This window comes from Hippopotamus amphibius, chromosome 2 (assembly GCF_030028045.1).
Source record: "Hippopotamus amphibius kiboko isolate mHipAmp2 chromosome 2, mHipAmp2.hap2, whole genome shotgun sequence".
NCBI classification, from domain to species: domain Eukaryota; kingdom Metazoa; phylum Chordata; class Mammalia; order Artiodactyla; family Hippopotamidae; genus Hippopotamus; species Hippopotamus amphibius.
Genome location: NC_080187.1, coordinates 150,847,208 through 150,871,316, shown reverse-complemented (window position 1 = coordinate 150,871,316; position 24,109 = coordinate 150,847,208). Strand labels below are relative to the sequence as shown.

The window sequence follows — 24,109 nt, the reverse complement described above, 5'->3', positions numbered from 1 at the left end:
AAAAGGATTCCTCAAGTTTTGCCATGTATTTTCTACTTCTGAATTTGTTGCGTCATCTACAACTCAACTATTCAAATATTATTTACATAATTAAAACATACAGGCAAAAAAATTAACTTTAATATAAATGGAGAAAGAACACAATGAGGGCGCTTGGATAAAGAAACTGCAAGGATACTCAAACAACTTATAATAGTAGTATCTTTGTTGAGGAAGGTGCAGAAGAGGGACTGAGGTGGGAAAGGGACTTTTCACTATCTGATTCTTATCCTCAGAAAAAGCCAGTGAAGTACATTTTGCAGATAAGGAAAGAGCATCGAGAGATGAGCCAGTCAATGTTTGTTTGTTTGGGCCGCACCTGGCAGCATGCAGGATCTTAGCTGCCCGGACCAGGGATGGAACCTGTGCCCCCTGCAGCGGAAACCTGGAGTCTTAACCACTGGACTGCCAGGGAAGTCCCACTATATTCATTTTTATATTAAAACGCTTTGGAATTATTGAAGTTTGAATTATTTTAAAATATTTTGTTTTCAAAACGTTATAAAAAAGAAGTGTGCTTGAGTTTTGGTGTGGTGGTGGAGTCACAAAGAGGCCCTTGCCCCTTTCTTTGATATTCTAAGGAGTAAGACAGACCAGGTGCCGTACAGACAAATGGACGGAGGGTTCTTTGTGGTTGTCTGCGGTCAAAGGAGGGGTTGTGCTAAGGGAAGCGTGAAGGAGAAGTTGGAGTCAGGTAAATGGAGAAGGGTCTGGAACTCACGGGGTGCATCGCACGTTCAGGGGAGGGTTTAGAAAAAGCGTGGAGCCGAGTGTAAACCCTGGAGGACAGTTGGGGACTGTGTGTGGAAGGATGTGAAACGCCAAGCTTAAGGACTCTGGGACTGATCCTCCTTAACGTTTGCTGAGAACCAATTCATCGTTTGGCGCCGCACTAAGCCTTTCCACGCGATTCTCACAGTAAACTGATGGAAAGGTGGTATTATTCTCCCCATTTTGCAGCTGAGCAAACTGCGGACTTTTTGAACAGGGGAACGACACGAGGAAATTCGTCTGAATCGCGTGTATACTCAATAACCGCTCAAAGAAGTTAGGTGACCAAAAATTGCCCAAGTAGGGCAGATGCAGAATCTCGACGTCGGTATTACGTGGTATGACTCACCGCAGCTTCTGTGGGCGGCGGGCAGACTCCATTATCCCAAAAAGGCAGAACTCGCCCCCCAGCCTGCATAATGTCTACCTCTTCGCCCTCATTTCCGCAGGACCCGGCCTGGAGAAGGGGGGTGGGGAGAGCAGGACCCGACAGATCGCCGTGAGTCCCACCAAATAAACTGGCAGTGAGCTTGCTAAACAACGAAACTCCATTGCGTACCCTCTTCTGGTCAGATTGCTGGCCCTGAAGCTTTCCTATGCGGGAGCTACTAGAGATGCTCATAAAGCGGGCTTCAGAGGCGGCCTTTTCCCTCAGGCTATTTCAAAGCCCACATCCCTGTGGCCTTGTATTGCCCGTGGGCCTCCGCAACTGGGCCTTTCGCATTCTTTTATTCCGGGTGAAGCACCATCTCCCTTCCCCTTGGCCCAACAACACGCAAAATCAAGTCTAGGCTTTAAAAACCCCAGGCCTTCCGGGGGTGGGGCGGGTGGGGGGCAGAGCATTATAGGGTGGGGGAGGGGAAGGGGCTGCCGCCCCTCCCCCTCCCCCTCCCCCACCCCGCCGCTCCTCAAGCGCCCTGGAACTACCAATCCCGGCGTGCCCCGGGGCGGCGCGGGCGCAGAGGCGCGTGCGCGGCGGGCAGCCGTTGGCTGGAGCGGCGGCTGCGCGGGTCGCGATGCTGTGAGGTCTGCGGGCGCTGGCAAATCGGGCCCAGGATGTAGAGCTGGCGGTGCCTGACGGCGCGTCTGACGCTGAGTTGGGTGGGGTAGAGAGTAGGGGGCGGTAGTCGGGGGTGGTGGGAGAAGGAGGAGGCGGCGGCGAATCACTTATAAATGGCGCCGAAGCAGGACCCGAAGCCTAAATTCCAGGAGGGTGAGTCTGAGCCCCTGGGGAAAAGGCATCTAACGGCGCAGGAGAGGGAGGCGGGCTCGGGGTGGTTGAGGTTTGGGGGCCGGGGGTGGCAAGGGCTGCGCCCCGAGGAGGTGGCGGGCAGGGCTTTGTGCGGGGAAAGCGCATTGCGGCGGGTTATTTCGGTGCGTCATGAGAATAGCTTGCGAAGCGAAAGCCTTACGCAGGCGTTGGAGTAGGAGAGGGAGCCGTTGCCGCGTGGCAAAATCTTGGTACAGTGTTTATTGTGTTGAGGTAGAGGGCGCGGAGAAAGTAGCCTATTGTAGGCAGGCGACGGGCGCGCCATGGCGGCCGTTAGGGGAAGTGATGTGGCGTGGGGGAGGGGAGAAAGCGGCGGCGGTTTCTGGCCCCGGGGCCCCCGGCCGCTTGGGCGGCCAGCGGCTGGCGCTCGGGGGCCGCCTTGAGCCCCGAGGTGGTCGCGCTCGTTGGAGCCGCCCGGCTGCAGCGGGGGGAGGGGGGCTTCGCGCCTCCGGGCGGGAGAACTGCGTTGTAAAATGGCCGCTGCAAGATGGCCGCCCCATCATGGCCGCCGGCGCCTGGGTCCCCGGCTCCCGGCCGCAGACGCCGCTTTAGGGCAGGTGCAGCGCCCTTTTCTTCCCCCGCCGCCGTGCGGGAACAGGTTCCCCGGCCCTTACCCCAGAGGTGGGTGGGGACAGGAGAGGAAAAAGCGCGAGCGTGTGGGTCGGCTTTGTGTTGCCTGAAGGCATCCCTTTGCTTTCCAAAAAGCCAAGTGCCGAGATCCTATGCGAAAGTGAGTGCGTTTTTGCTGTGTGGTTGCTTGTAAAACGGTAAAGAAAAGCTACCTAACCGCGATATTATGTTTTCGTTTGTAAGTACCAGTGCCTTGCTGTCCTGTTGTAAGTACAGTTGTGTGGCTAATTGCAATATTTGATTAACAGTGATTTGAAAGTTGGGTTTTTGTTGTGTTTGATCGACATGTCTTGGCTGACGGTACAACCTGATTTCTAGTGGAAGACAGCTCTTTTAATTTTCACAATTAACGCAGCTATAAATTTACGCTGAAGTGGAGGCCTAACAGTAAACTAAAACGAAGTAAAATTTTGTAAGGGAAGCAAGAACACTTTAGAATTCCTTTTCACTGTTATGCAGGTGTGTTAGTTACCGTAGGTTTCGAGACGGCTGCAAAAAATTGTTAAGTGTGCGTTAGGTTATTTTTGAGTTATATACACAAAACCTAAGGGGTGTTTCTGCTATAACTGATTTTAAGCTCTTTATTGGAATATGATTGCTTTATACTCTTGTACCAGCTTTTGAGGTACACCAAAGGGAATCAGCTGTATTTATACACATATCCCCATATCCCCTCCCTCCCGTGACTCCCTCCCACCCTCCCTGTCCTGGCCCGCTAAGGCATCACCCATCATCGAGTTGATCTCCCTTTGTTTTACAGCAGCTTCCCACTAGCTATCTGTTTTACAGTTGGTAGTGTATCTATGTCTATGCTACTCTCTCACTTCAATCCCAGCTTCCCCTTCGGGCCCCCTCCCCCCCCCCCACCAGCCCCGTGTCCTTCAGTCCATTTTCTGCATCCTTATTCTAACCCTGTCACTGGGTTCATCAGTAACTTTTTTTTTTTTTTTTTTTTTTTTAGATTCCGTGTATATGAGTTAGCATACAGTGTTTGTTTTTTCTGTTTCTGGCTTACTTCACTCTATATGACAGACTCTAGGTCTATCCATCTCATAACATATAGCTCCATTTCATTCCTGTTTATGGCTGAGTAATATTCCATTGTATATATGTGCCACATCTTCTTTATCCATTCATCTGTATAACTCATAATACCTGCTTTCTCTTACCGTGAGAAGGTATGTGACTACCTTCTATGGATTGCCTTTTTTTTAAAACGAGGTATTTTAGAGCCGGGATTCTTAATCTAAGGTCAGTGTTTATAATTCAGAAGATTCGTGAACTTGGACGGGGAGAAGGTTTTTTTCTATTTTCTAACTACAGCTTAGTATTTCAATTATGAATGTAGACCCCCTCCCCCACACACAAAAAAAGCAAAACAAAACAAAAAAACCCCACAGTAGTATTAACAGTATGTTTTCACATCCCAGCATTACAGTTGTGGGGAGATACATTCAGACGTAAGGTATGCTTTTCATTATTTCAGATTGTGGTAGTTTTTGGATCAGCAGCTAAATGTTTACATCAGTTAAGGAGCTCATATAATACCACCGAACATGATATTTTAAAAATTTGGTAACTTTTAATACAGTTGGCTTCCTTTGTAATACTGTTTCACGTGTTTGTAGAAAAATTCTCGGGAAAGGCCCAAATGCTTAACCAGACTGTGTGGAGTCCCTGGCACAAAAAATTAATCTCCACTGTAGAATTATCAAAGGAGAATCACTCAGGTTTGGAACAGTTAAAGATGGCTTTCTGGAGGGAAGTGCTTTTAGTTCTAAACTAGAGGGATGGTAGAGTGAGAGGAGATCACGGTGAAGGAGAATCCATGTGCTGCTATGATGGTGAATTAGAGAAGAGTAGGAATCAATGAATCTGTAAGGTTTTGAAAGATACCCTAGAGTCTCTGCACTTACCATCACTTTCCAGGCATGTTTTCTACTCTTGTGCCAAAGTTGAGTTGTATAACCATTTTTAAGAAATTATAACTAGTTGTTTATAAGACATTTTTGGGGACTATTTTGTAAGGAAAAAGGAATTTTCTGTTGAAACTAACAGAATTATATTAAAACACTGCAGAAGAGAAGAGGGGGGTGAATTGGGAGATTGGGGTTGCCATATATACACTAATGTGTATAAAATAGATAACTAATAATATATTTTCAAAAAAAAAACACTGCAGAAGAATTGAACTTCTGTAATGGTAGAAATATGAATGATCAGAAAGTTTTTTTTCTTTCATGAGTCTTTTAAACTTGAAAGTCTTTCTTATTTAATAATGGTACAACATATGTTATAAGCAGTTTTTAAGCACAGTGACTGTTTTGCACTGGAAATTGGTCTTCCACTTGAAATGTTAAAGCATAAGGTAAAGAACTATTGGGCATGTAGCCCATTGTCAGGGGAAAGACACTTTTGGCTTGTCAGGAGACTGGTGATGCTGGGCTTTGAGTAATGTTCCCAGTAAGCAAACCAGTGGGAGGATGGGGAATTGGAATCTCATCACCCTTGCATTTGAGAGCATTGGGCAAATTTGCCTTTATAGTTTGGTACTAGAAAGGATTAAGAGTGGAGAAAGGTTTAAAAAATACCCAAGACAGAGGTTTGCTCTTTCCCCAATTAATAGTCTTTCCATTTCCACTTCCATGAAAAAATAGGCATTTGTTATCCTGGGTCATGCTCCTCAACTTACTGTTTATTTTTTCAACAGGATGTTAGAGCCAGGTAGTTAGAATGGTGGTCGGAAGGCCTTAGCCTCAGTGGAGGCAGCAGCCAAAAGGAGGGAGAGGAGGGTAAGGTCATTTTCACAGTGCCTTTAAAGAATACCTGGAGGGTTAGATTAGGCACACAGGTCTGATCTTTGGTGCTGTTGTTTAGGCCCTATACCTTATGTATATCCCCGTGGTCTCATTCTTGTTCACAGTATTCAGCAGTGGCTCCAGCCTAGCTTTCTCTTGCTCCAACATGTATACTCAACGCTTACTAGATGGCTCCAGTTTGGATGTGCTGTAGCCACTGTAACTTACTCTAAAATTGATCTGAAACCCCTCCATTTTTGCTTTTCTGATTATTGCTCCCACCATGCTGGAAGTCAGTTTAAAGTGTTTCTACTTTGGCTTAGCTGTCCTCAACTGCTTTTGACTCATACCTGTTTCTTTTCCTACCCCTGACTGTTGGGAGAAGTCTTTGGTCTCCCTGTTTTCTAGTCTCCACTTTTAAGTTCTGCATAGGCCTAAGGCCTAGTAGTCACAGGCAGTGAGTGGTTCCGCAGTGGACCACTGCACAAGAATTTGTATCATGTTTCTTTGCTTTTGTACCGGCTGTTTTCCTCAGCTTGGGCCCTTCTTTGTGAGCTTCCCAAGTAGCTCATCAGTCACTCTTATTGTTTATGAAGGTAGTTAAAATAGGAAATCCAGTAAATTGTGCAAAACTATTTGGTTATATATCAGTGTCACCCATACTGCTCTATAGTCTCTTCAGAATTGAGCTAGTAGGCTATTTAAATTTAATTTTAAAACAAAAATTGTTGACTGTGTTGGCACTTTGTTACCTCTGGGCCTGTTGAAACAAAGTGAACTGAAAATAATGTGAGAAATCTATTTCTTCTACAATCAAATGTTATTTTGAGGGGTTGCCAGAAATTGCCTGCCTGATTTGTCTGATGAGCAGGGATGTCTTCCAGATTTTATTCCAGCCCCTAACATTTTATTTGGTCTTGCAAGTCTTAATGGTAGGTGGTTCATTATAGAGTGTAAGTTCCAAAGGTTAGAATTGTCTGGGTTTGTTTTTTGTTCATTGAAGCAGCCCAACACCCAGAACATCATTGAACACACTAAAAGCATGAATACAGTGGGACCTCTTACAAGAAAAAAGCCAGCTGTATTTGATGCACATTGAAATTTTTATGTATAGAATGTTTTTCTTAGTTTAATCAGTTGAAGGGGTTGGAAGCAGAGAAAGAATAGGTAGCATATAAGGTCCTATACTTAAAAGTTCTTTAGATCCTGGAAGTACATTGAAAAATGAACCAGCTCTGCCAGTAGATAGCTACAGTAGATTTTGTTTGTTTAGCAGGTGATAGATGATTTTGATGTTTTAAATAGAATGATATTCTAATTGTTTTTCATTGTTTACATCAGATGCTAAGGTGATTTTGTTGTATTGAAGTTTGATATGAAGTGTTGATAGATACATAGCCTTACCACTTGCCTAATTTTTTGAGGAATACCGTAGTACAAGTGTGATGGTTCTCCATCACACACGTATGTGAATATTCTTAATATGAAGAGAAGTCACAGCTAACCCAGTACTTTTTTTTTCTTTTACAGGTGAGAGAGTGCTGTGCTTCCATGGACCTCTTCTTTATGAAGCAAAGGTATAAAAACCCATTTTCTTTTGAGAAGTTAGCTGAAAGTACTGGTTCAATAATACCAGATTTCAGTGATTGGTAGCTTTAGTGAGAGCTACCTTTTTCATAGATTTTCATAGATTCATAGTTCATTTTATTTTTATGGGTGTCTGAGTGCTTGCACATAAGGCATTGCTACCTTGCCATTCATCGTACTGATCTGCTGAAGTTCCAGTAGTTGGAAAGAGCATTTGTGGGGAAAGATAGAAGATAGACTATGGGAGCAAAGTAGCATTTTGTAGTTAGTGACTTGTGAGAAACTACTACCAAAGTCAACATTATTTGCGAATATAATATGCTGAGTAAGCACTGAGTAGTTACGTTAAAGGTAAAAACTAACATTTAAAATGAGTACATTTAACTTTTATTTGTTGGGTTGTCTGGCAACGTTTGAATCCTGGGGAGGGGCATTTCCCTTTCCCTTTTCTTTATCAGTGTTGTGCTTGCGTAATAAAAGCTGATTTTACGTTTAGCCAAAGATAAATGGGATGATGCAGTACGAAGTCAAAAACATTTTCAGTATTCTGTTTCTGAGAACTTTTTTAGCACAAATAGTTAAGACGTCGACTTTTTTTTTTAACAGCGGTAGTTTTAAAAAAAAAATGAACACTATGCTAAACAGTATAATATTTAGTTAAAGGCAGTTTCTACATTATAATTAGTTAAAGGCAGTTTCTACGTATGTTCTTGGTGAATAGTTTGTGGACATAGTCTTAACTATTGTGAAGTGTCAGTGTGACTAACTGTTTTCACTACTTTTTACTTGTTTTGAATACATAGTAGATATGTTTTTAAGTTCTAAAATGGCTGAAACTGGATTCATGGAGATGGTCAAGAACTTTATGTGTGTGTACATATATCTTAATGGTATAACACCAGTACAGCTTATAAGTACATTTTAAGTCCTATTGATCATTTGTATCCTTGAATGTTTTTTTTTTGTTATATCAGCTTCTGGCAAATTCTATTGGACTGGCAGATTTTTCTGCTCTAGCAGCAGAAACACTCTGGTGAACAGTTTTAAATGGCGATTGGAATAGCTTAAACTATTGTGGTTCTCATTTTGCCTCTGATAAGAACTTGTAAATCCAAAGCCAGATAGTCATCACTTTTTCATAGTTAATGACTTCCCTAATAATTCAATCTAATTTGGCTGCTTTTAAGAATCCAAGATGTTTTTAATCTGTCACTTTGCTAGTTGCTGGTAATGTGCAGCAGAACAGCTATTGCCTTGTGTAAACTGATGAAATTTTTTAATAATGTGGTATAAGTATTTTTCTTCAGTTGAATTTGTTTTTGAACTAAATGTAGCTTTTGGCTAGTTGGGCTTTGAGAAGGCATGAATACAGCTTTCATTAGCTGGATGGCTTATCTAGCCCACTGATTTAAGGTTTAGGGTGACACTTTATGCTGATGGTTCTTCAGATTTTTTGGACTGACTCCAGCAAATTTTAAGACTGTTCAGTATTATATCTGAATATTTAAGTAGTCTAAAGGCGTAAGTAATTTTTTTTTTTTTTAAAGAAGCATCTAACTATGTTCATTTTGGCCACCAGAGAGTTTAAGTATAGAGCTTGTCTTCGAAAGATTGGATCCTTCAAAATTATCCAGATAGTCTTTTTTTTGTTCTTCTTCAGTGTTCTAAGTGAATGTTTTCTTTTTTATTTCAGTGTGTAAAGGTTGCCATAAAGGATAAACAAGTGAAATACTTTATACATTACAGTGGTTGGAATAAAAAGTGAGTATTAGATCTTTAAAAGCAATGTTTTTTTTATAATTATTATAACAAGGTAGCTCTGTGTCATAGAGTGATACAAGCATATGCTTCTTTGTGTGCTTGTATGGTTTTAATGTAGATACATAATGAAGGCAAAGGTGAACCGTTTATAGTTTGATGAAAGTAGAAGATAGGGTATACAGCCTTGTGCGGCATGTGGGATCTTATCTCAGGTCCCCGCCGAGGGATCAAACCCATGCCACCTACTTTGGAAGCTCGGAGTTTTAACCACTGCACCGCCAGGGAAGGTCCTCTACAGACATTTTATTTTACATTCTTTGGAGTATTTCTTGTGTTCAGGTGTAATGTCTAATAATTAATCGACCCAACTATTTTCTGGTTTTGGTACATTTTAGGGCAGCTTGAGTTTTTTGCCTTAACATAAACTTAGTGACTACATATGGTATTTCAAGCAGGTATAAGCAAAGCTAGTTGGGTTTTTCTACCTAGAAAAGGGAAAAAGATAAAAGATTGCCTGATTTGGGGGTATTGACCAACTCATGTTTTGAACTTTGGAAGCATAGTTAAATGCTAACAGAGTGAATTCATGTGGTTCACTTTTTAGCATATGGTTTAACAGAGGTATAGAAATTTAATTGTAGAACCTAATTTTCCACTCCAAAGAGTTAATTAAAAAAAAATTTTTTTTTTTTTTTTAAATTAAGCAGTGATATTGATGCTGCTGGGAGTGGAAAGTGGTTATAGAGTGAACACATTCTAAAACATTCAGCCCGTGGAGCTGTTTATCAGTGATGGGTCTTTCTTCTTGGAGCGCACAAATACCGTGTTTGATAATTTAACTCATTTTTTGTGCCTGTAATTGAATAGCCTGTAATTTTTACCTTGAGAGGTTTTTAATTTTTTACTAGTGGTCTTTTGTTCTTAAAAGATAGCACTGCTAGAAAGCAAAGTTCTTGAGGAGGAGTTTTCTAGCAGATTTTAAAGCTTTGTGTCACTTTAGCCATGCTCTGGTAGCTGGCTCTCCATGTGAGCAATGCCATCTGTTTTGATGAATACTCTTGCTTTGAAAGGAGGTTTTCTCCTTGATAATTACTTATCCTGTGACTTTGATCTTCTTTCATACAGTCCCTTAGCCAGGTGACCAACCCAGTTAGTTTTACTAGTTAGAAAATTTTTTCACAAAATGGTTTTAGCTAAGAAGAAATACCAGACCCTTATCTTTTCTTCCATTAGTATAATTGTAGAAAGGTGGAGATATAAAATGTGTCAAAGCACATTCAGCAGCTTATTTTTTTCCAGTTAATGATAATTAAAATATTTCTAATAATGATATGTTGGTAATAACAGTAACTCAAGTGACCCTGTGGGTTTTTAATCTTTTGGTCTTATAGAAGTAAACTTGTCTGTGATTTTAAATGGGATTTTAGGATTAATGCTAAATTGATTCTCATATCCAGGAAAGTTTATCTTCTGGATCCCAGTGTACTTTATAGCTTTTTTCTTCTCTATTAAAAAAATGAAATGTTAACATTGTATTTCAGTCTTTCACTAGACTTAATATTTTATTTATCAGTATTCTATTACTGTCAGGTAAAGTTGAGAGTTATTAAGATATAATGAGAATCTCAGTTCGCTGTAGGAAATATATTTATGCATATCACGTATGGGAAAGTTAAAGTCTACCCAGGAAATTAAAGAAAAGCAAATAGCAAATTCATGTAATAGGTCTGACCACATCCCCATGTACACTTTAAAAGGACTGTTTTAGGATTTCATCTTAATAGCTGTGAAGACAGGTTTTGTGCTTAGCTCTTTAATGTATATTTTCTGAGAAATTACATGTAGAAATTACATGTATACAGTGTAAAGACTGGGTTTTAAGTGACATTTGCAGCTTGTAAGTTGTGGAAGTACTTATATAAAATGCTTCTGTTTTCTGATAGTACTGCTTGAAAATAAACTTTTTTTCCTTTGTTATATTATCTAGTAACACATGATAGGCTGCATAGTTTTTGGGGGTTGTTTTTGGCTCATTTTATGTATTACTGCTTGGAAAAAAGAATTAAGGAAAAATAGTACTAAATGTTGACGATCTTTAAATCTTTGTAGACGTATTAGGAGATATTAACAGGGGTGTGGTTTTTGTAGTTCTTTCTTGGTGTATAGATAAACATATGAAATTTTGAAATTTTTGATCTTTAATAAGTAGAGAAGCCTTTAAATCCATACAGTAAGGGGGAGGAGTTATTCAAAGACCCAGCAAGTGTGTTAGGATTTTATTTAGTGCTGTGTAAGTAATTCCATGGATCATTATGACTTTGGGAATTAATGACAAGCTATCTTTAGAAAATTCTGAAATTCTTTTGTGCTTCAGCTATATGTAAAAATTTCTAGATGTTTGGCCTCCAGTTACTAACCTAATAGTGATGTTCCTCAGAGCAAAAGATGTTGTCATTTCATTTTCCTGTGGTTCAGTAAGGGTTTTCAGCTCCTGACATGTGAAGGAGGCTCTAGAATTGGTTTTTAGATCAAGGTCCTTATTTAGATACATTTTATATCGGGGGGAGGAATTTGCAAGGTTCTGAAATGGAAATTTGTGGTAAATGAACATTTGCTAGCTCCCTTTGATTTAGAGAGATTTGGAAAGATATAGATATAAGAATAAGATCCTCAGTTTGAATATGGTTTATAGGATACTGTACTTTCAGAAAATCATACAACAAAACCCCAATCTCCAAACTGGAATTTTCTTAAACTTCAGTAAATGTATACTTTTTCAAAAGCAAAAATTGATATATCTAAATTTTCAAAAACAATATTGGAATTTGTTGACACAGACATTTAAATATTCCATTTGTAAATAAAGCTTAAGCTAAATTCTACACCTAGTTACTGAGATTACTTTGTACTATGCTGTCTGTATCAGAAGTGCTGTGAGGCCCAGGCGCTCTGAAAAAACTTTGAAGACACGTGAGGATATTGTAGCCCTTTTTCCTGTTCCTGAAGGAGCTCCCTCAGTACACCACCCCCTCCTGACCTCTAGGTAAATGCATGTTTTAAAGTTTTCTCTAGGAAATCATGTTGAGGATTGCTTTTTTTTTTTTTTTAATTCTTCTTTTGGCTGTCTTACATAAGAGGTCAATGGTGGGAAATTATTAAATAAAAGACTTTGAAGATACATCTATTTGTGTCACTAAAGGAGCTCCATCAGCAGGAGGAAAAAAATCACTTTGTACAAAAAGTTCAGCATTCCCTAAGAAATACCTTATTTTTGTTTTCCCCTTTGGAGAAAAAGCCACATCAGAAATCTTGTTTTGAACAAGGTCCTGCTGTAGCATGGGGAACTATATTCAATATCCTATGATAAACCATAATGGAAAAGAATTTGAAAGGAATGTAAATATGTATATTACTGAATCACTTTGCTCTACAGTAGAAATTAACACCAGGAGCTTTTCTAAGTGCCAGATTTAGCAGCTAAATGTTTTGAGAGTGGTTGGTTCTACCTTTTGAAGTTTAGAATGCCAAGAATGGTTTTGCCTTGAAAGTTGGTGTATTCATTTGTGAGTGAGTGACAACCATTGTAACACTTTAATTTACAACCTTAGCTGAGCTGATCTAGGTGGGATGGTATTCTGTATTGTAGACCTTCTAATATATTTCTGACAGACCTTGAGTGCTTGTGTCAAACTCTCAAGTGTTTTATATGTATTATTCTCATAACAATGAGAATTTTACAGGTGAAACTAAGGCACAGAGTTCTGTAATTTTGTATCACAGGTAACCAGCCAATTACTTTTTTTTTTTTTTTTTTGAAATTAAAATTCTTTTAGGTAGGGAATACGGGGATATGTATATAAAAACAGATGATTGAACCTGGCGTACCCCCCCCCCCCAAAAAAAGAAAAAAAAAATTCTTTTAGGTACCTTTATCCTGTAAGGATAATTGCTTAGGGCCTCTTACGTTAAATGCTGTGCTTTTATGTCATTTTAAGAAACAACTTGAGTTATTTGTTTTTGGACTCTGGCAGTTTAGATTTGGAGTGTTGCTTCTGAGAATATGTTTATTGCCTTTTTATAGAACAGATTTTCACTAGATTTTCACTTAGGTTAAGAATGAACTTGTAATGCCAGTTCATCAAATTAGTTCAGAGAAGTCCAAAGTCTTGCCGCTTAGATTTCTAAAGAAAATAATTGGAGGACAGGGTCTGAGTAGTAATGAAATATTTTTGAATGATATTTTAACTTTTCTCTTTTTCAGTTGGGATGAATGGGTTCCAGAAAGCAGAGTGCTCAAATACGTGGATACCAATTTGCAGAAACAAAGAGAACTTCAAAAAGCGAATCAGTAAGTTTTGCAACATGAATATGAGGAGAAATGCCTGTAAATTAATTTTTGAAAGTGGAATCCACAATGGAAGTCATATTGGCTGCCTGCTTTTAAAATGATCCTTGGAACCTGTTAGCTGCTGTGTTATGATTTTGCTTTCAAGTGATCAGAGAAGCCTTTCCTGGGGAAAGGAAATAGCATACCTGTCATTTCTTGAATCTGTCGTTCCAGGTAGGTAGAAAACAGAGCAGGATGTTCTTGGAAATTTCTGAAGTTGCAAGCTCATTGTTATCCTCTTATCTCCTGGGCATTTTGGGAGGTACACTTGGTAGGGGAGGAATAAAAAAGGAAGGGGGCGGGGTGGGGGGGATGTCCCCCATTGTTACTCACCTCTGAAAGCATATTGAGAAAAGGAACCCTGAAAGACTATGAGATCTATAGGGTAATTGTTTTATTTTTAGTTTCAAAAAAATGAATATTAAGAAAATGGAAATGATAAAATGGGATCAAATAAAACATTGGGATTGGTGAATTTCAAAACAAATGGAATTTTCAGTTATATGAGAATCCATTATAGTCACTTTTTACTACATTTATTTTAATTTTTGCAGGTATAGAAGAGCCAAATCTTAGGCCATTTCACTCTTCTTTTCTTAAATTGATTTTTGTAAATACATTATCTCTTTGTCCAACTTGTTAAAAACTTTGTACGAGAATATGTATAGGCTCTGGTCAATTTTAATACAAATTTCAGAATGAAATCAAGTGATCAATTTATTTTTCCACATAAATTGTCATTTGATGATGATTTTCTTGAAATTATTTTTGAAGGGAGCAGTATGCAGAAGGGAAGATGAGAGGGGCTGCCCCTGGAAAGAAGACTTCTGGTCTGCAGCAGAAAAATGTTGAAGTGTAAGAAGCTTTATCTTTGTTTTCATTTTATATACTGTTTTGTCAAATTCAAACTTAATACACAGTATCTTCTATTAGGATTTATTGAAAATGAAGACTGGAATGTTGTGATTTGAAAAATGCCAATGAGAACCCTGTTGGTGTTGGGTTGTTGAAAATACATATTAATACATACTGCTTAATTGTCCTTAGCAGTTTTTCTCCCCCACCCCTTTCCTTTATTGTAGTAAAATAAACATAACATGAAATTTACCACTTAAGTGTTCATTGGGTGGCATTAAGTACATTCATAACCATTCCTCTTCTTTGTTTTTTTTTCTTTTTTTCTTTTTTTTTTTTCACTTTTTTGGCACACGGAGTTAGTTGCTCTGCGGCATGTGAGATCTTCCTAGAGCAGGGATTGAACCCATGTCCCCTGCATTGGCAGGCGGATTCTTAACCACTGCGCCACCTAGGAAGCCCACCATTCCTCTTCTTAAAAAAAAAAATATTAATTTATTTGCTGCACTGGGTGGCATGTGGGATCTTAGTTCCCTGACCAGGGATGTAACCTGCACCCCCTGCAGTGGAAATGAGAAGTCTTAACAGCTGGACCACCAGGGAGGTCCCTCACAACCTTTCTTTTAAGTTACAGTAAATATATATGCATGTAGTGTGTTTTCTTTTACAAGCATAGTATTGAATTATCAGGACATAAATTTTGAGATTTGAGGGGTAGACTTGCTTTTTCAGTAGTGCTAAGTATATATATTAGTTTTAATTCTTTCGAAACCATGGTAAGGATATGTGAGATGTTAAGTTTTCAAATCACACCCCCCCACCCCACCCCACCCCCGCAATCACAAGAAAAAACCATTCCTTGTTAACTCTTAAGATTTAGAACATCTTGGTAATAAGCCTGTGTGTGCACATCATAGGCATACATACATTGGTGTAATAAGTTTATGGACCTCTGAAGGCCAGTGTGGGTATGGTAACTTAATAAAAGAACATAAAGAATTATAATATTTATTAAAAGATCACTTTTTCTTGCCACTTGAATATTTTTAGAACTTTGCTCTAAAATATGATTTAAGAGAGGTATGTTTTTCCTTGAGATTGCATTCTATTGCTTTTAGACCTAACTGATCTGAGTTTACTACCTAAAAATTAGGTGATAGTAATGAAGTAACTATGCATTTTGAAATGTTTGGAGTTTTACCTTTGTGGGAGAGAAGATAATTGATTAGGCAAGGATTAATAGATTTGGCAAGGATTTGGCAAGATAATTGATTTGGCAAGGATTGCTAATTGAGGTTGGCTCATTTCTTTTCTTAATAAGTAGTAACATATTTCCATGATCTGGTTCTTTGGAAAACTGATGTAGTAGAATTTGTTAGGATTTAATAGCAATTGAGTCTTAAAAGCAAGTGAATTTTCTCATTATATGGGGAAAAAATAGATTTTTATCAATAAGTAATGTTTTGGTTTATTGCTAATTCTTTATGATTGTGCTAAAAGTTGGTGTAGAAATCTAATCTAAGAAGTAGTAGGCCTAAACATTATTTGAATACAAAAACATACCTGAATTTGTAGTGTTGCACAGTTTTGACTACAAAAATAGTGGCTAAGTAAGTATATGAGATAAAGCTTTAAAACTCAGATTTCCAATCCTTGGACAACAGGGTCTTTTCAAATTATTTGGCTTGTGAGTCTTGGGTCTCCACTGTCTCAATAGGTAGGACAAAATGTTCCAGGATCACCTTGTACATTTTCTGCCCTGAGACATAGGACTTAGTATTTCTCAAGGAGTCTTCCTTTTAATGGGAAAATGGCATTTTGGTAAGATTGTAATCTGAGTACTTAGGAAAGCATCATGTAATTTTAAGTACTGCTTTGCCCTGGTAGAATAGGAGATCCATTTTAAAATAAAAATACTAATTAAACCTGGAAATATTTTTTTAATTCATTTTGATTTGAGGTTTTGGTATAATTTTTAACATTTAATGTTTAGTTTTATACCTTACACCATCTTTAGTGTTTGGTAATTGTTCTGTAGCTTTCCCTGAATATACATAAATATGTATGCATCTGGTTGGAAAATATTATGAGAACCAGATTTACCTTTACTTTGTTGATATCTAGGTCCTTAAGGTTGGATGCTTATTCTTCATAAACTAATAGTGAATATATGTGAATTTTATTAATAACACTTTGGCTTCAAAAGCATACTTTGGTTGTTCATTACTTCGTGGAATGACTTTTTTCAAGAATGACTGAGCTTCAGTTATTCTTTCAAATCAAATAAATTGAATCTAACAGCTTATATTTTGATTATAACATTTAGTCCTGAGACTTAGAAATAGGAAGACAGACAATACCAGCAGTTTATTTTATGAAATCTGTTGCGTACTTTGAGAAACTAGCTTGCATGTTTAATTAATACAAACAAGAAGGTTGAAGCAAGAGTCTTTACCACTGGTATTCGCTGAAGTATATAATTTATAGATTTTTTACTTTAGAGTTGAGACCAGTCTTCAGTATTTTTTCTTTAATTCTGGTATAGACTGAGTGGGTAAGAAAGGAGTGTAAAGGCTCTTGGCTACTCTTGGTTCCCATATGTTCTTGACATGTAAAACTTCATGGCTTAATCTGACCCAGAAATATTGTCCAACAAATATTTGTGTTACAGAAGTTAATGTTAGATGGGGCTTCCTAGGTGGCACAGTGGTTGAGAATCTGCCTGCCGGCGCAGGGGACACAGGTTCGATCCCTGCTCCAGGAGGATCCCACATGCTGCGGAGCAACTAAGCCTGTGTGCCACAACTTAAAAAAAAAAAAAAAAGAAGTTAATGTCAGAAGAGGAGGGAAAAACCTGTAATTTTAGATGGCTAGATTTTTGTATTTATAACCAACGTAAATTGAATTATCAAATGAACCCCAAGCTCTAAATGAAATACAGGTAATTAACATTTCTAAGTATTAAAACTGTAGAAAAGTAAAAATATTAAGATGTTCTGTTATAGTCCCTCCAGGCATAATCTATAATCATGGGTTTTGCAAATTGTTTCCCTTTTATTCTGGAAATAATTAGGTATAAAATCAAAATCAGTAATTTACTGTTTGTTAGTGTGTATATAAATAGACATTAGTAAGTTACTATTAGAGATGATAACCAAGACATTAGCTTTGTTCTAGGAATGGGAGAACTGTGTGTTGTTGTAGTGGAGGGGATATATTTAGAGAAGAAATGAAGTGAAACAGAATTCGGAGTGGAGTAATGGATTGGTCTGAAACAGAGAAATCTAAAATCAAATTATGCTGGTACTAAAGTAATTGGGAAAAAATATTTTAACTTTTGGAGCTTTTTTTGTGTTTGTGGAACTAATAATACTCTTAGGAAGTGTATTTTTATTACTTAACATGCTGTAAACTTACGAATGAATAATGTAACCCTGGAAGGAAGTCTCCTGATGTGGATTTGGTTTATTTTTCTAGTATGTGGAGGGAGATGTGGATTTAGCCAACCATCAGTAAAAGTCCTTGTGTCTGAGTAGTGAATAAGAATACGCAGGAAATAGGATTACTGCCTGATTTTATCAAGCAAGGCAATATTTCTCTATGAACTTAACCAGTAAAAAGGAATTTAAACAGAGGTAATTTTACTAGCAATAATTATTTATCTTTTTTCTTCCCTCCTTTCAGGAAAACAAAAAAGAACAAACAGAAAAGTAAGAATGTTAACTTTGTTTAAATTATTTTGCCTTTATAACATTTGCATTTTGAATTTACTATTCAGTTTTAAAAGTTACAAAGATTTAGAGTAAGCTTATGTTGATGGTCTCAAATACAGTCACAGCAGTGTTACAGAGTTAGGTACATAGTAGTAGAGGACTGACATTCTTTCTAACATGGAGAAGCCTGTAAGCATTCATTATTTTCATGTTCCTCAGTGCCTGACCCTGAGACAGTAACATTTTAAAACAAATGTAAGATGGTAATTTTATTATTAAATGTTGTTTTGTAGATGTTTGATAGAGCTGTTCAAAAGTTACATTTTTGGTAGGAATATGATTCTTTAATGTAGATTTAAGTAAAATTTATGCAGTGGAAAAGTCAAAAGAGGGTATCGCATGAAACTAGTTTCCTTAAGAAAGTTTCTCATTTATTAAGCTAAAAATCTCCCTTCCTTACCCCTAAATATTTACAGCACCTGGAAATGGAGATGGTGGTAGTACCAGTGAGACACCTCAGCCTCCTCGCAAGAAAAGGGCCCGAGTAGATCCTACTGTTGAGAATGTGAGTTTTTCTTTAAGTTCATGAACATGTATCATGTTAGAATTTTTAGTCTGTCATTACAACACAATAAAATAGTCATAGAACTTTGAGTCTCTTAAAAGCATTGCTAACATGGTTAACTACTGAAGTGAAAATATTCCCCTTTTTCGGATAAAGGGTATATTTATATACATCTTCATTTCACTCGTAGCACTAAATATATTCCTGCTAGATTTTACCCCCAGCTCATCATCAGATGTTCATTGTAAAGCTCTGTGTTCATGTACAAGACTAAATATTTCTTTAGTATGAGACTCAGTAGGCTTAACTGGGTCATGTTAAATGGTTTAATGTGTCCCAAGATGATTTAATAAACCAACAGAAAATGCCAGGAGAGCCTATCAGTTCTACATGTATGTGCGTGTGTACGATACAGGATTCTTACATAAGTGAATAAAATATTTTATTTCTAATTTATTATATTTATAATTTCCAAAGTTATGAATTTGAAGATAGGAGTTTCAAAATTTTAACTGACGTAGTTTACATTTCTGAAGCTGAGGTTAAAACAGTGGTATGTTCTGAGAATTAGGCGTTTTTAGGCAGTTATTGAAGAAAATTTGAAGACAGTACATTTAATTTTCTGTATTAAAGGTGTAACTTTAAGATAGTCATGTTTGGGCTAGTCGTTGGAGATATGACTATTCAAAATCAATAAATTTGAAAATTCTAAGTTAAAATGTATCAAGTTGGAGTGGTCATTTATAAAAGAAAAGGAAATTTGCTAAAGAATATTTGCTTTCACATGAAAAGGCATTGAATAGACTATCAGGATATAAGGTTCTTTTCTCCCAGGAGTTAGTGATATGATCTCCATTACCAGTTTTGAAGTGACAATTCTGGCAGTCCATTTGAGTAAATAATTGATACCCAGTGTCTCTAAACATCCAGAAAAGCCTTTAGAAAATTCTTTCAGAGCTGTTATTCAGCAAGAAGGGACAGATGTTTAAACTCTACCTTTTTTCTATTTAGGAGGAGACATTCATGAACAGAGTTGAAGTTAAAGTAAAGATTCCTGAAGAGCTAAAACCATGGCTTGTTGATGACTGGGACTTAATTACCCGGCAAAAACAGGTACTTGAAAGCTACATAGATTGTACTCTATATGATATGTTCTTGCTAGTGTAAAAAAAAATTTTTTTTAAAGGAAAAAGTTGTAGATTTGAATATTGAAAGTATGCCTGATGAGTATTTTAATTCAGGGACTGAATAATTTGATGATCAGAAAGGACTTAGGAATAAAACAGAGTACATATATAAAAGTCTATGAGTTTATAATAATTTTTTTTTAAAGGTCAAGATAACTCGTTGGCTGTTGCTAGGGCAGGAAAATCAATAAAAATAAAGAAGCATGTATTTCTGTCTTACTGTCACTGAAAGTGGGACATCATCTCATATGTTGCTGCTAATGGAATATAATAGGAAGCACACAATACTGCCTTCAAAGTGTTTGTGATTTCCAAAAGAACCTGAATCTGATCAAGCTCTCCTAGGTCTAATTACTTGTGTATAGGAAATAGGGACATTATTAGGTATGTATATAACATCACAAGGGTAGTCATCAAAGTCCAGAATGAGGCCCTCTACAGGACAAAAGAACCAATTTCTTAAATAGCACAAGCAGGGGTGGGGGAGAAGTAGGGACTGTGTGAGGATTATGAAACTTCATAGACAGCAGTCATACTGTACAGTGTGTTTGATTCTTGATTTGGCTCTGGAGCTAAAACTGCTAGATTTAGCTGGGTTCTACCACTTACTGAGTTTGGGCAAGTTACTTGGCCTTTTTTTGTTTAGTGTTTACATTTAGTGCAATAATGGGTCCTAACATAGTATTGATGTGAGGATGAAGAGAGTATTCAGATAAGTGCTTCAGACAGGGTCTGGCACATAATACAATATAATACATGATGACTTGATACATGATGACTTGATAATATCACAGAAGTAAATTTATGTGCAGGTGTATTCCATATATATAGTGATAGTATAGTATGTCCAGCAGATTACGAGTCTTCAGAGCTGTGCTGTCCAATATGGCAGCCAGTAGCCACATTTGGCTCTTGAAATAAAACTAAATTTTTAGGTCCTCAGCCACAGTAACCATGTTTTAAGTGCCGAACAGTGCCTCTTTCTATTTTGTAATACTATTAGGTCATCTTTTATTGCATAAAGCTTTTCCAGTATACTTTTTCTTTGAAAAAGAGAATATTAGTATTCAAGTTTATCTTTGTTTTCATAGCTCTTTTATCTTCCTGCCAAGAAGAATGTGGATTCCATTCTAGAGGATTATGCAAATTACAAGAAATCTCGAGGAAACACAGATAATAAGTAAGAATATACATATCTTTGAAGTATACCCAAAGACATTTCAAACATCATTTCTGAATAAATTATCTCAAACGTACTTTAAAATAATACCATCAGAAACTGCTTTGATACACAGGGGGTTTGGCTGGCAAACATTTTCTTTAAAGGGTCAGATAAGTAAATGTTCCAGGTAAAATTGAAGCTGTGTGTTAAGTACATCTCTAACCATTTAAAATACAACTGTTTGAAGATGTACAAACCATCCCTAGCCTGAGGGCTATAGTTTGCTCACCACTGGTTTATTTTTGGAATTGATTTCTTGTCTGCCTCATAAACCTCTTTTAAAAAAATCTGTTCAGTAGAGGCTCATTGTGATTAGTTTAACCTTTAATACCATACCCTCATGTTGGTTTCTTTAATCTTCATGTCTCAATTCCTTTTGATGACCTGCTTTGAAGGTAAAATATTTTTGTTCATTTATCAGGGAGTATGCTGTTAATGAAGTTGTGGCAGGGATAAAGGAATACTTCAATGTCATGTTGGGCACTCAGCTGCTCTACAAATTTGAGAGACCACAGTATGCTGAAATCCTCGCAGATCACCCTGATGCACCCATGTCCCAGGTGTATGGAGCGCCACATCTACTGAGATTATTTGGTAATAATGCCATTTAGAAAACAGTTTTACTTTTTTTTCCTTTTGAGCCTTTAATATTTTTGCCTTTCCTAATTTATATCAAGGGGTAACAAAATAACATTCTAAGATATGATTTAATTCCAATTTGAACTTTAATATATTAAAATCTAAAGTCATTTTCTAAAATCATGTACTTAAAGGAATCAGTGATCATTGCATTTGCTCACATAATTAAAATATATGCATATAGTGCTACCTTGGATGTAACTTTGACTAAATTCTTTTGTTTAAATAGTACGAATTGGAGCAATGTTGGCCTATACACCTCTGGATGAGAAGAGCCTTGCTTTATTACTGAATTATCTTCATGATTTCCTAAAGTAAGTCTAAAAATTAATGCTTGAAATTAAAAACATGAATTAGTTTAGTGTACTGAAAATTACTCTGTGATTGACACTGTAGATATTATAGTAAAACTAAACAGAACAATGTGTGGTATTGGTACAGGAGTAGTACATTGTTAATGAAATAATGTAAGTGTAAATGTAAGCTCTTAAAGGTGAAGGGAATATATGTTGAAGGGCTGGTATCTTTAACACAAAGAAGAGTTATTAGTAAGAAAAAGATGAACATATCAGTGAAAAGTAGGACATTGGGAATTCACATAAATGTAAGTAAAAATACATCTTGTCAGATTGGCTTATATTTTTGGAGAAATGAAGGAAAGGGCTGTCCTGGTTTCTGCAGCTTTTTGGAGGACATTTTGGCAGTGTATATAAAAGTTTTAAATGTGCTTTTACCTTTTGACCAGACAGTTATGCTTCTGGGAATTTATCCTGTAGAAATAAAAACACACAAAGATTTCCAAGCATGCTTACTGCATTAAAAGAAATAATGGTGAAGAATTTTAAACCGCTATTAATAGGTGAGGTAGGTCTAAATACACTGATCAAGAAAGATGTCCATGTTGTGTCAATTTAAAAAAAATTAAATTGCAGTAGAGTATGGTATGATTCCTCTAGTTTATAGAGAAGCACTTTCAATCTTTGGAATAGATTTGGGAAAACATGGGTCATACTTAACAGTGACTTATTTCTTGGGTATAATGTTGAGAGAGGAGTTTTCCGTTTCTACTTGATGTAGTTCTGTGTTTGAATTTTCTTAAAAAGGCACCACGTATTTTATAATAATTTTAAAACCAGCGTGAACCTGGGAATTAAACAGCTTTATAGTCTTTGCTATACCAATGATGAATAAACGTCCTCTCTCTACCCCAATTTCTTTATGAAAATGCTTGACATTTCAGGTCCGTTTGGTTTTTATGGTGTTAATTTCAAGTTTAAATTTGAGATTTACTGGTCAGTTTCTGAATCTATATTTAATATGGTGGATTTCAAAGAGCAAAGAAAACACCTAGATGTTACTCTTTTAGGATAATAACACCTGTTTCTTAAAGGTAGTGCAAGTGCTCAGGTTGGTATTCTGGTGACTCCTCTTCTTTGCTTATTTGAAATAAGGGGAGTAATCTGAACTTCATCCTTTTATGTGTTTTTATCTGGTGTATAACTCTGAGTTACAATTACATGGTTTTACTGTGAGGTTGTGATTAGTATATTTTAAAGTGTTTTCTGTGGCTTCTGTATGTAATTGAGAAGAGATTAGGATCAAAATATTCTTTTTCATACTTGTAATGAATATTTCATTTTTAGATACCTGGCAAAGAATTCTGCAACTTTGTTTAGTGCCAGCGATTATGAAGTGGCTCCTCCAGAGTACCATCGGAAGGCTGTGTGAGGCGCTTCTACTCACTATGTTTGGATCTCTGTAAACACATTTTTGTTTCTTAGTCCTTCTCTTGTACAAATGATGTACTTTGGAAATGTTAGTGTATAACAGAATTGATGTTTGTTTTCTGTTTGATTTTAAACAGAGAAAATAAAAGGGGTTACAGCTCCTTTTTTCTTTTCCTTTTTGTTTTTCATTTCAAAGTTGCTACCAGTGTATTCAATGATGGACAACAGAGAGACATACTGTAGAGTGTTTTATTGCTTAGTTGACAAAGCTGCTTTTGAATGCTGGTGGTTCTATTCCTTTGACACTACGCACTTTTATAATATGTGTTAATGCTATATGACAGAATGCTCTGATTCCTAGTGCCAAAGGTTCAATTCAGTGTATATAACTGAACACACTCATCCATTTGTGCTCCCCCCCATTTTTTATGGTGCTTACAGTAAAGAGCCCATCCTTTGCAAGTCATCCATGTTGTTCCTTAGGCATTTTATCTTTGCTCAGATTGTCAAAGAATGGTGGCTTGTTTCATGGTTTTTGTATTTGTGTCTAATGCACGTTTTAACATGATAGACGCAATGCATTGTGTAGCTACAGTTTTCTGGAAAAGTCAATCTTTTAGAAATTGTTTTTCAGATCTTCAATAAATTTTTTCTTTAAATTTCAAGGAGCAGTGTGCTTGTGTGGATGCATTACAAAACCTTTGTATATTGTGTATTCCTTCTTGTATTTAGACTGATTTTTCAGGTGAGTGATTTTCTTGTTTGGCCATTGTGGAATGAGAAGCTTGGCTTCATTGTCTACCTTTAACCCACAGCAGGTTTTGTGGTTTGCTCTCTTGAGTTCTGGCTAAAAAGTTAGAGGTTCACATGATTATTTCTCTACTTTTCATAGACTGTTGTTATTAATTTCGAGCATTGAGGGAATTTTTTCCTGTGACAGGGAGCTTTCTGCTAATTG

At 37.2% G+C, this 24,109-nt stretch overlaps 1 protein-coding gene across 2 annotated transcripts; it reads left to right on the top strand.

The window, feature by feature from the left end:
* The first annotated feature begins 1,825 nt into the window (after positions 1-1,825).
* MORF4L1 (mortality factor 4 like 1) lies at positions 1,826-23,816 on the top strand. Of its 2 annotated transcripts, XM_057720489.1 has the most exons (13): positions 1,826-2,023; positions 7,039-7,085; positions 8,789-8,856; positions 11,783-11,899; positions 13,118-13,204; positions 14,018-14,098; positions 17,783-17,808; positions 18,288-18,376; positions 19,388-19,489; positions 20,655-20,743; positions 21,207-21,379; positions 21,654-21,738; positions 23,068-23,816. In XM_057720489.1, the coding sequence occupies exons 1-13, from the start codon at positions 1,984-1,986 to the stop codon at positions 23,150-23,152; spliced, it is 1,089 nt and encodes a 362-aa protein (XP_057576472.1). In that variant the 5' UTR covers positions 1,826-1,983; the 3' UTR covers positions 23,153-23,816. The 2 variants fall into 2 exon arrangements, with proteins under 2 accessions (XP_057576472.1, XP_057576473.1); XM_057720490.1 differs by lacking the exon at positions 11,783-11,899 and having other exon boundaries at positions 1,830-2,023.
* The last annotated feature ends 293 nt before the right edge of the window (positions 23,817-24,109 follow it).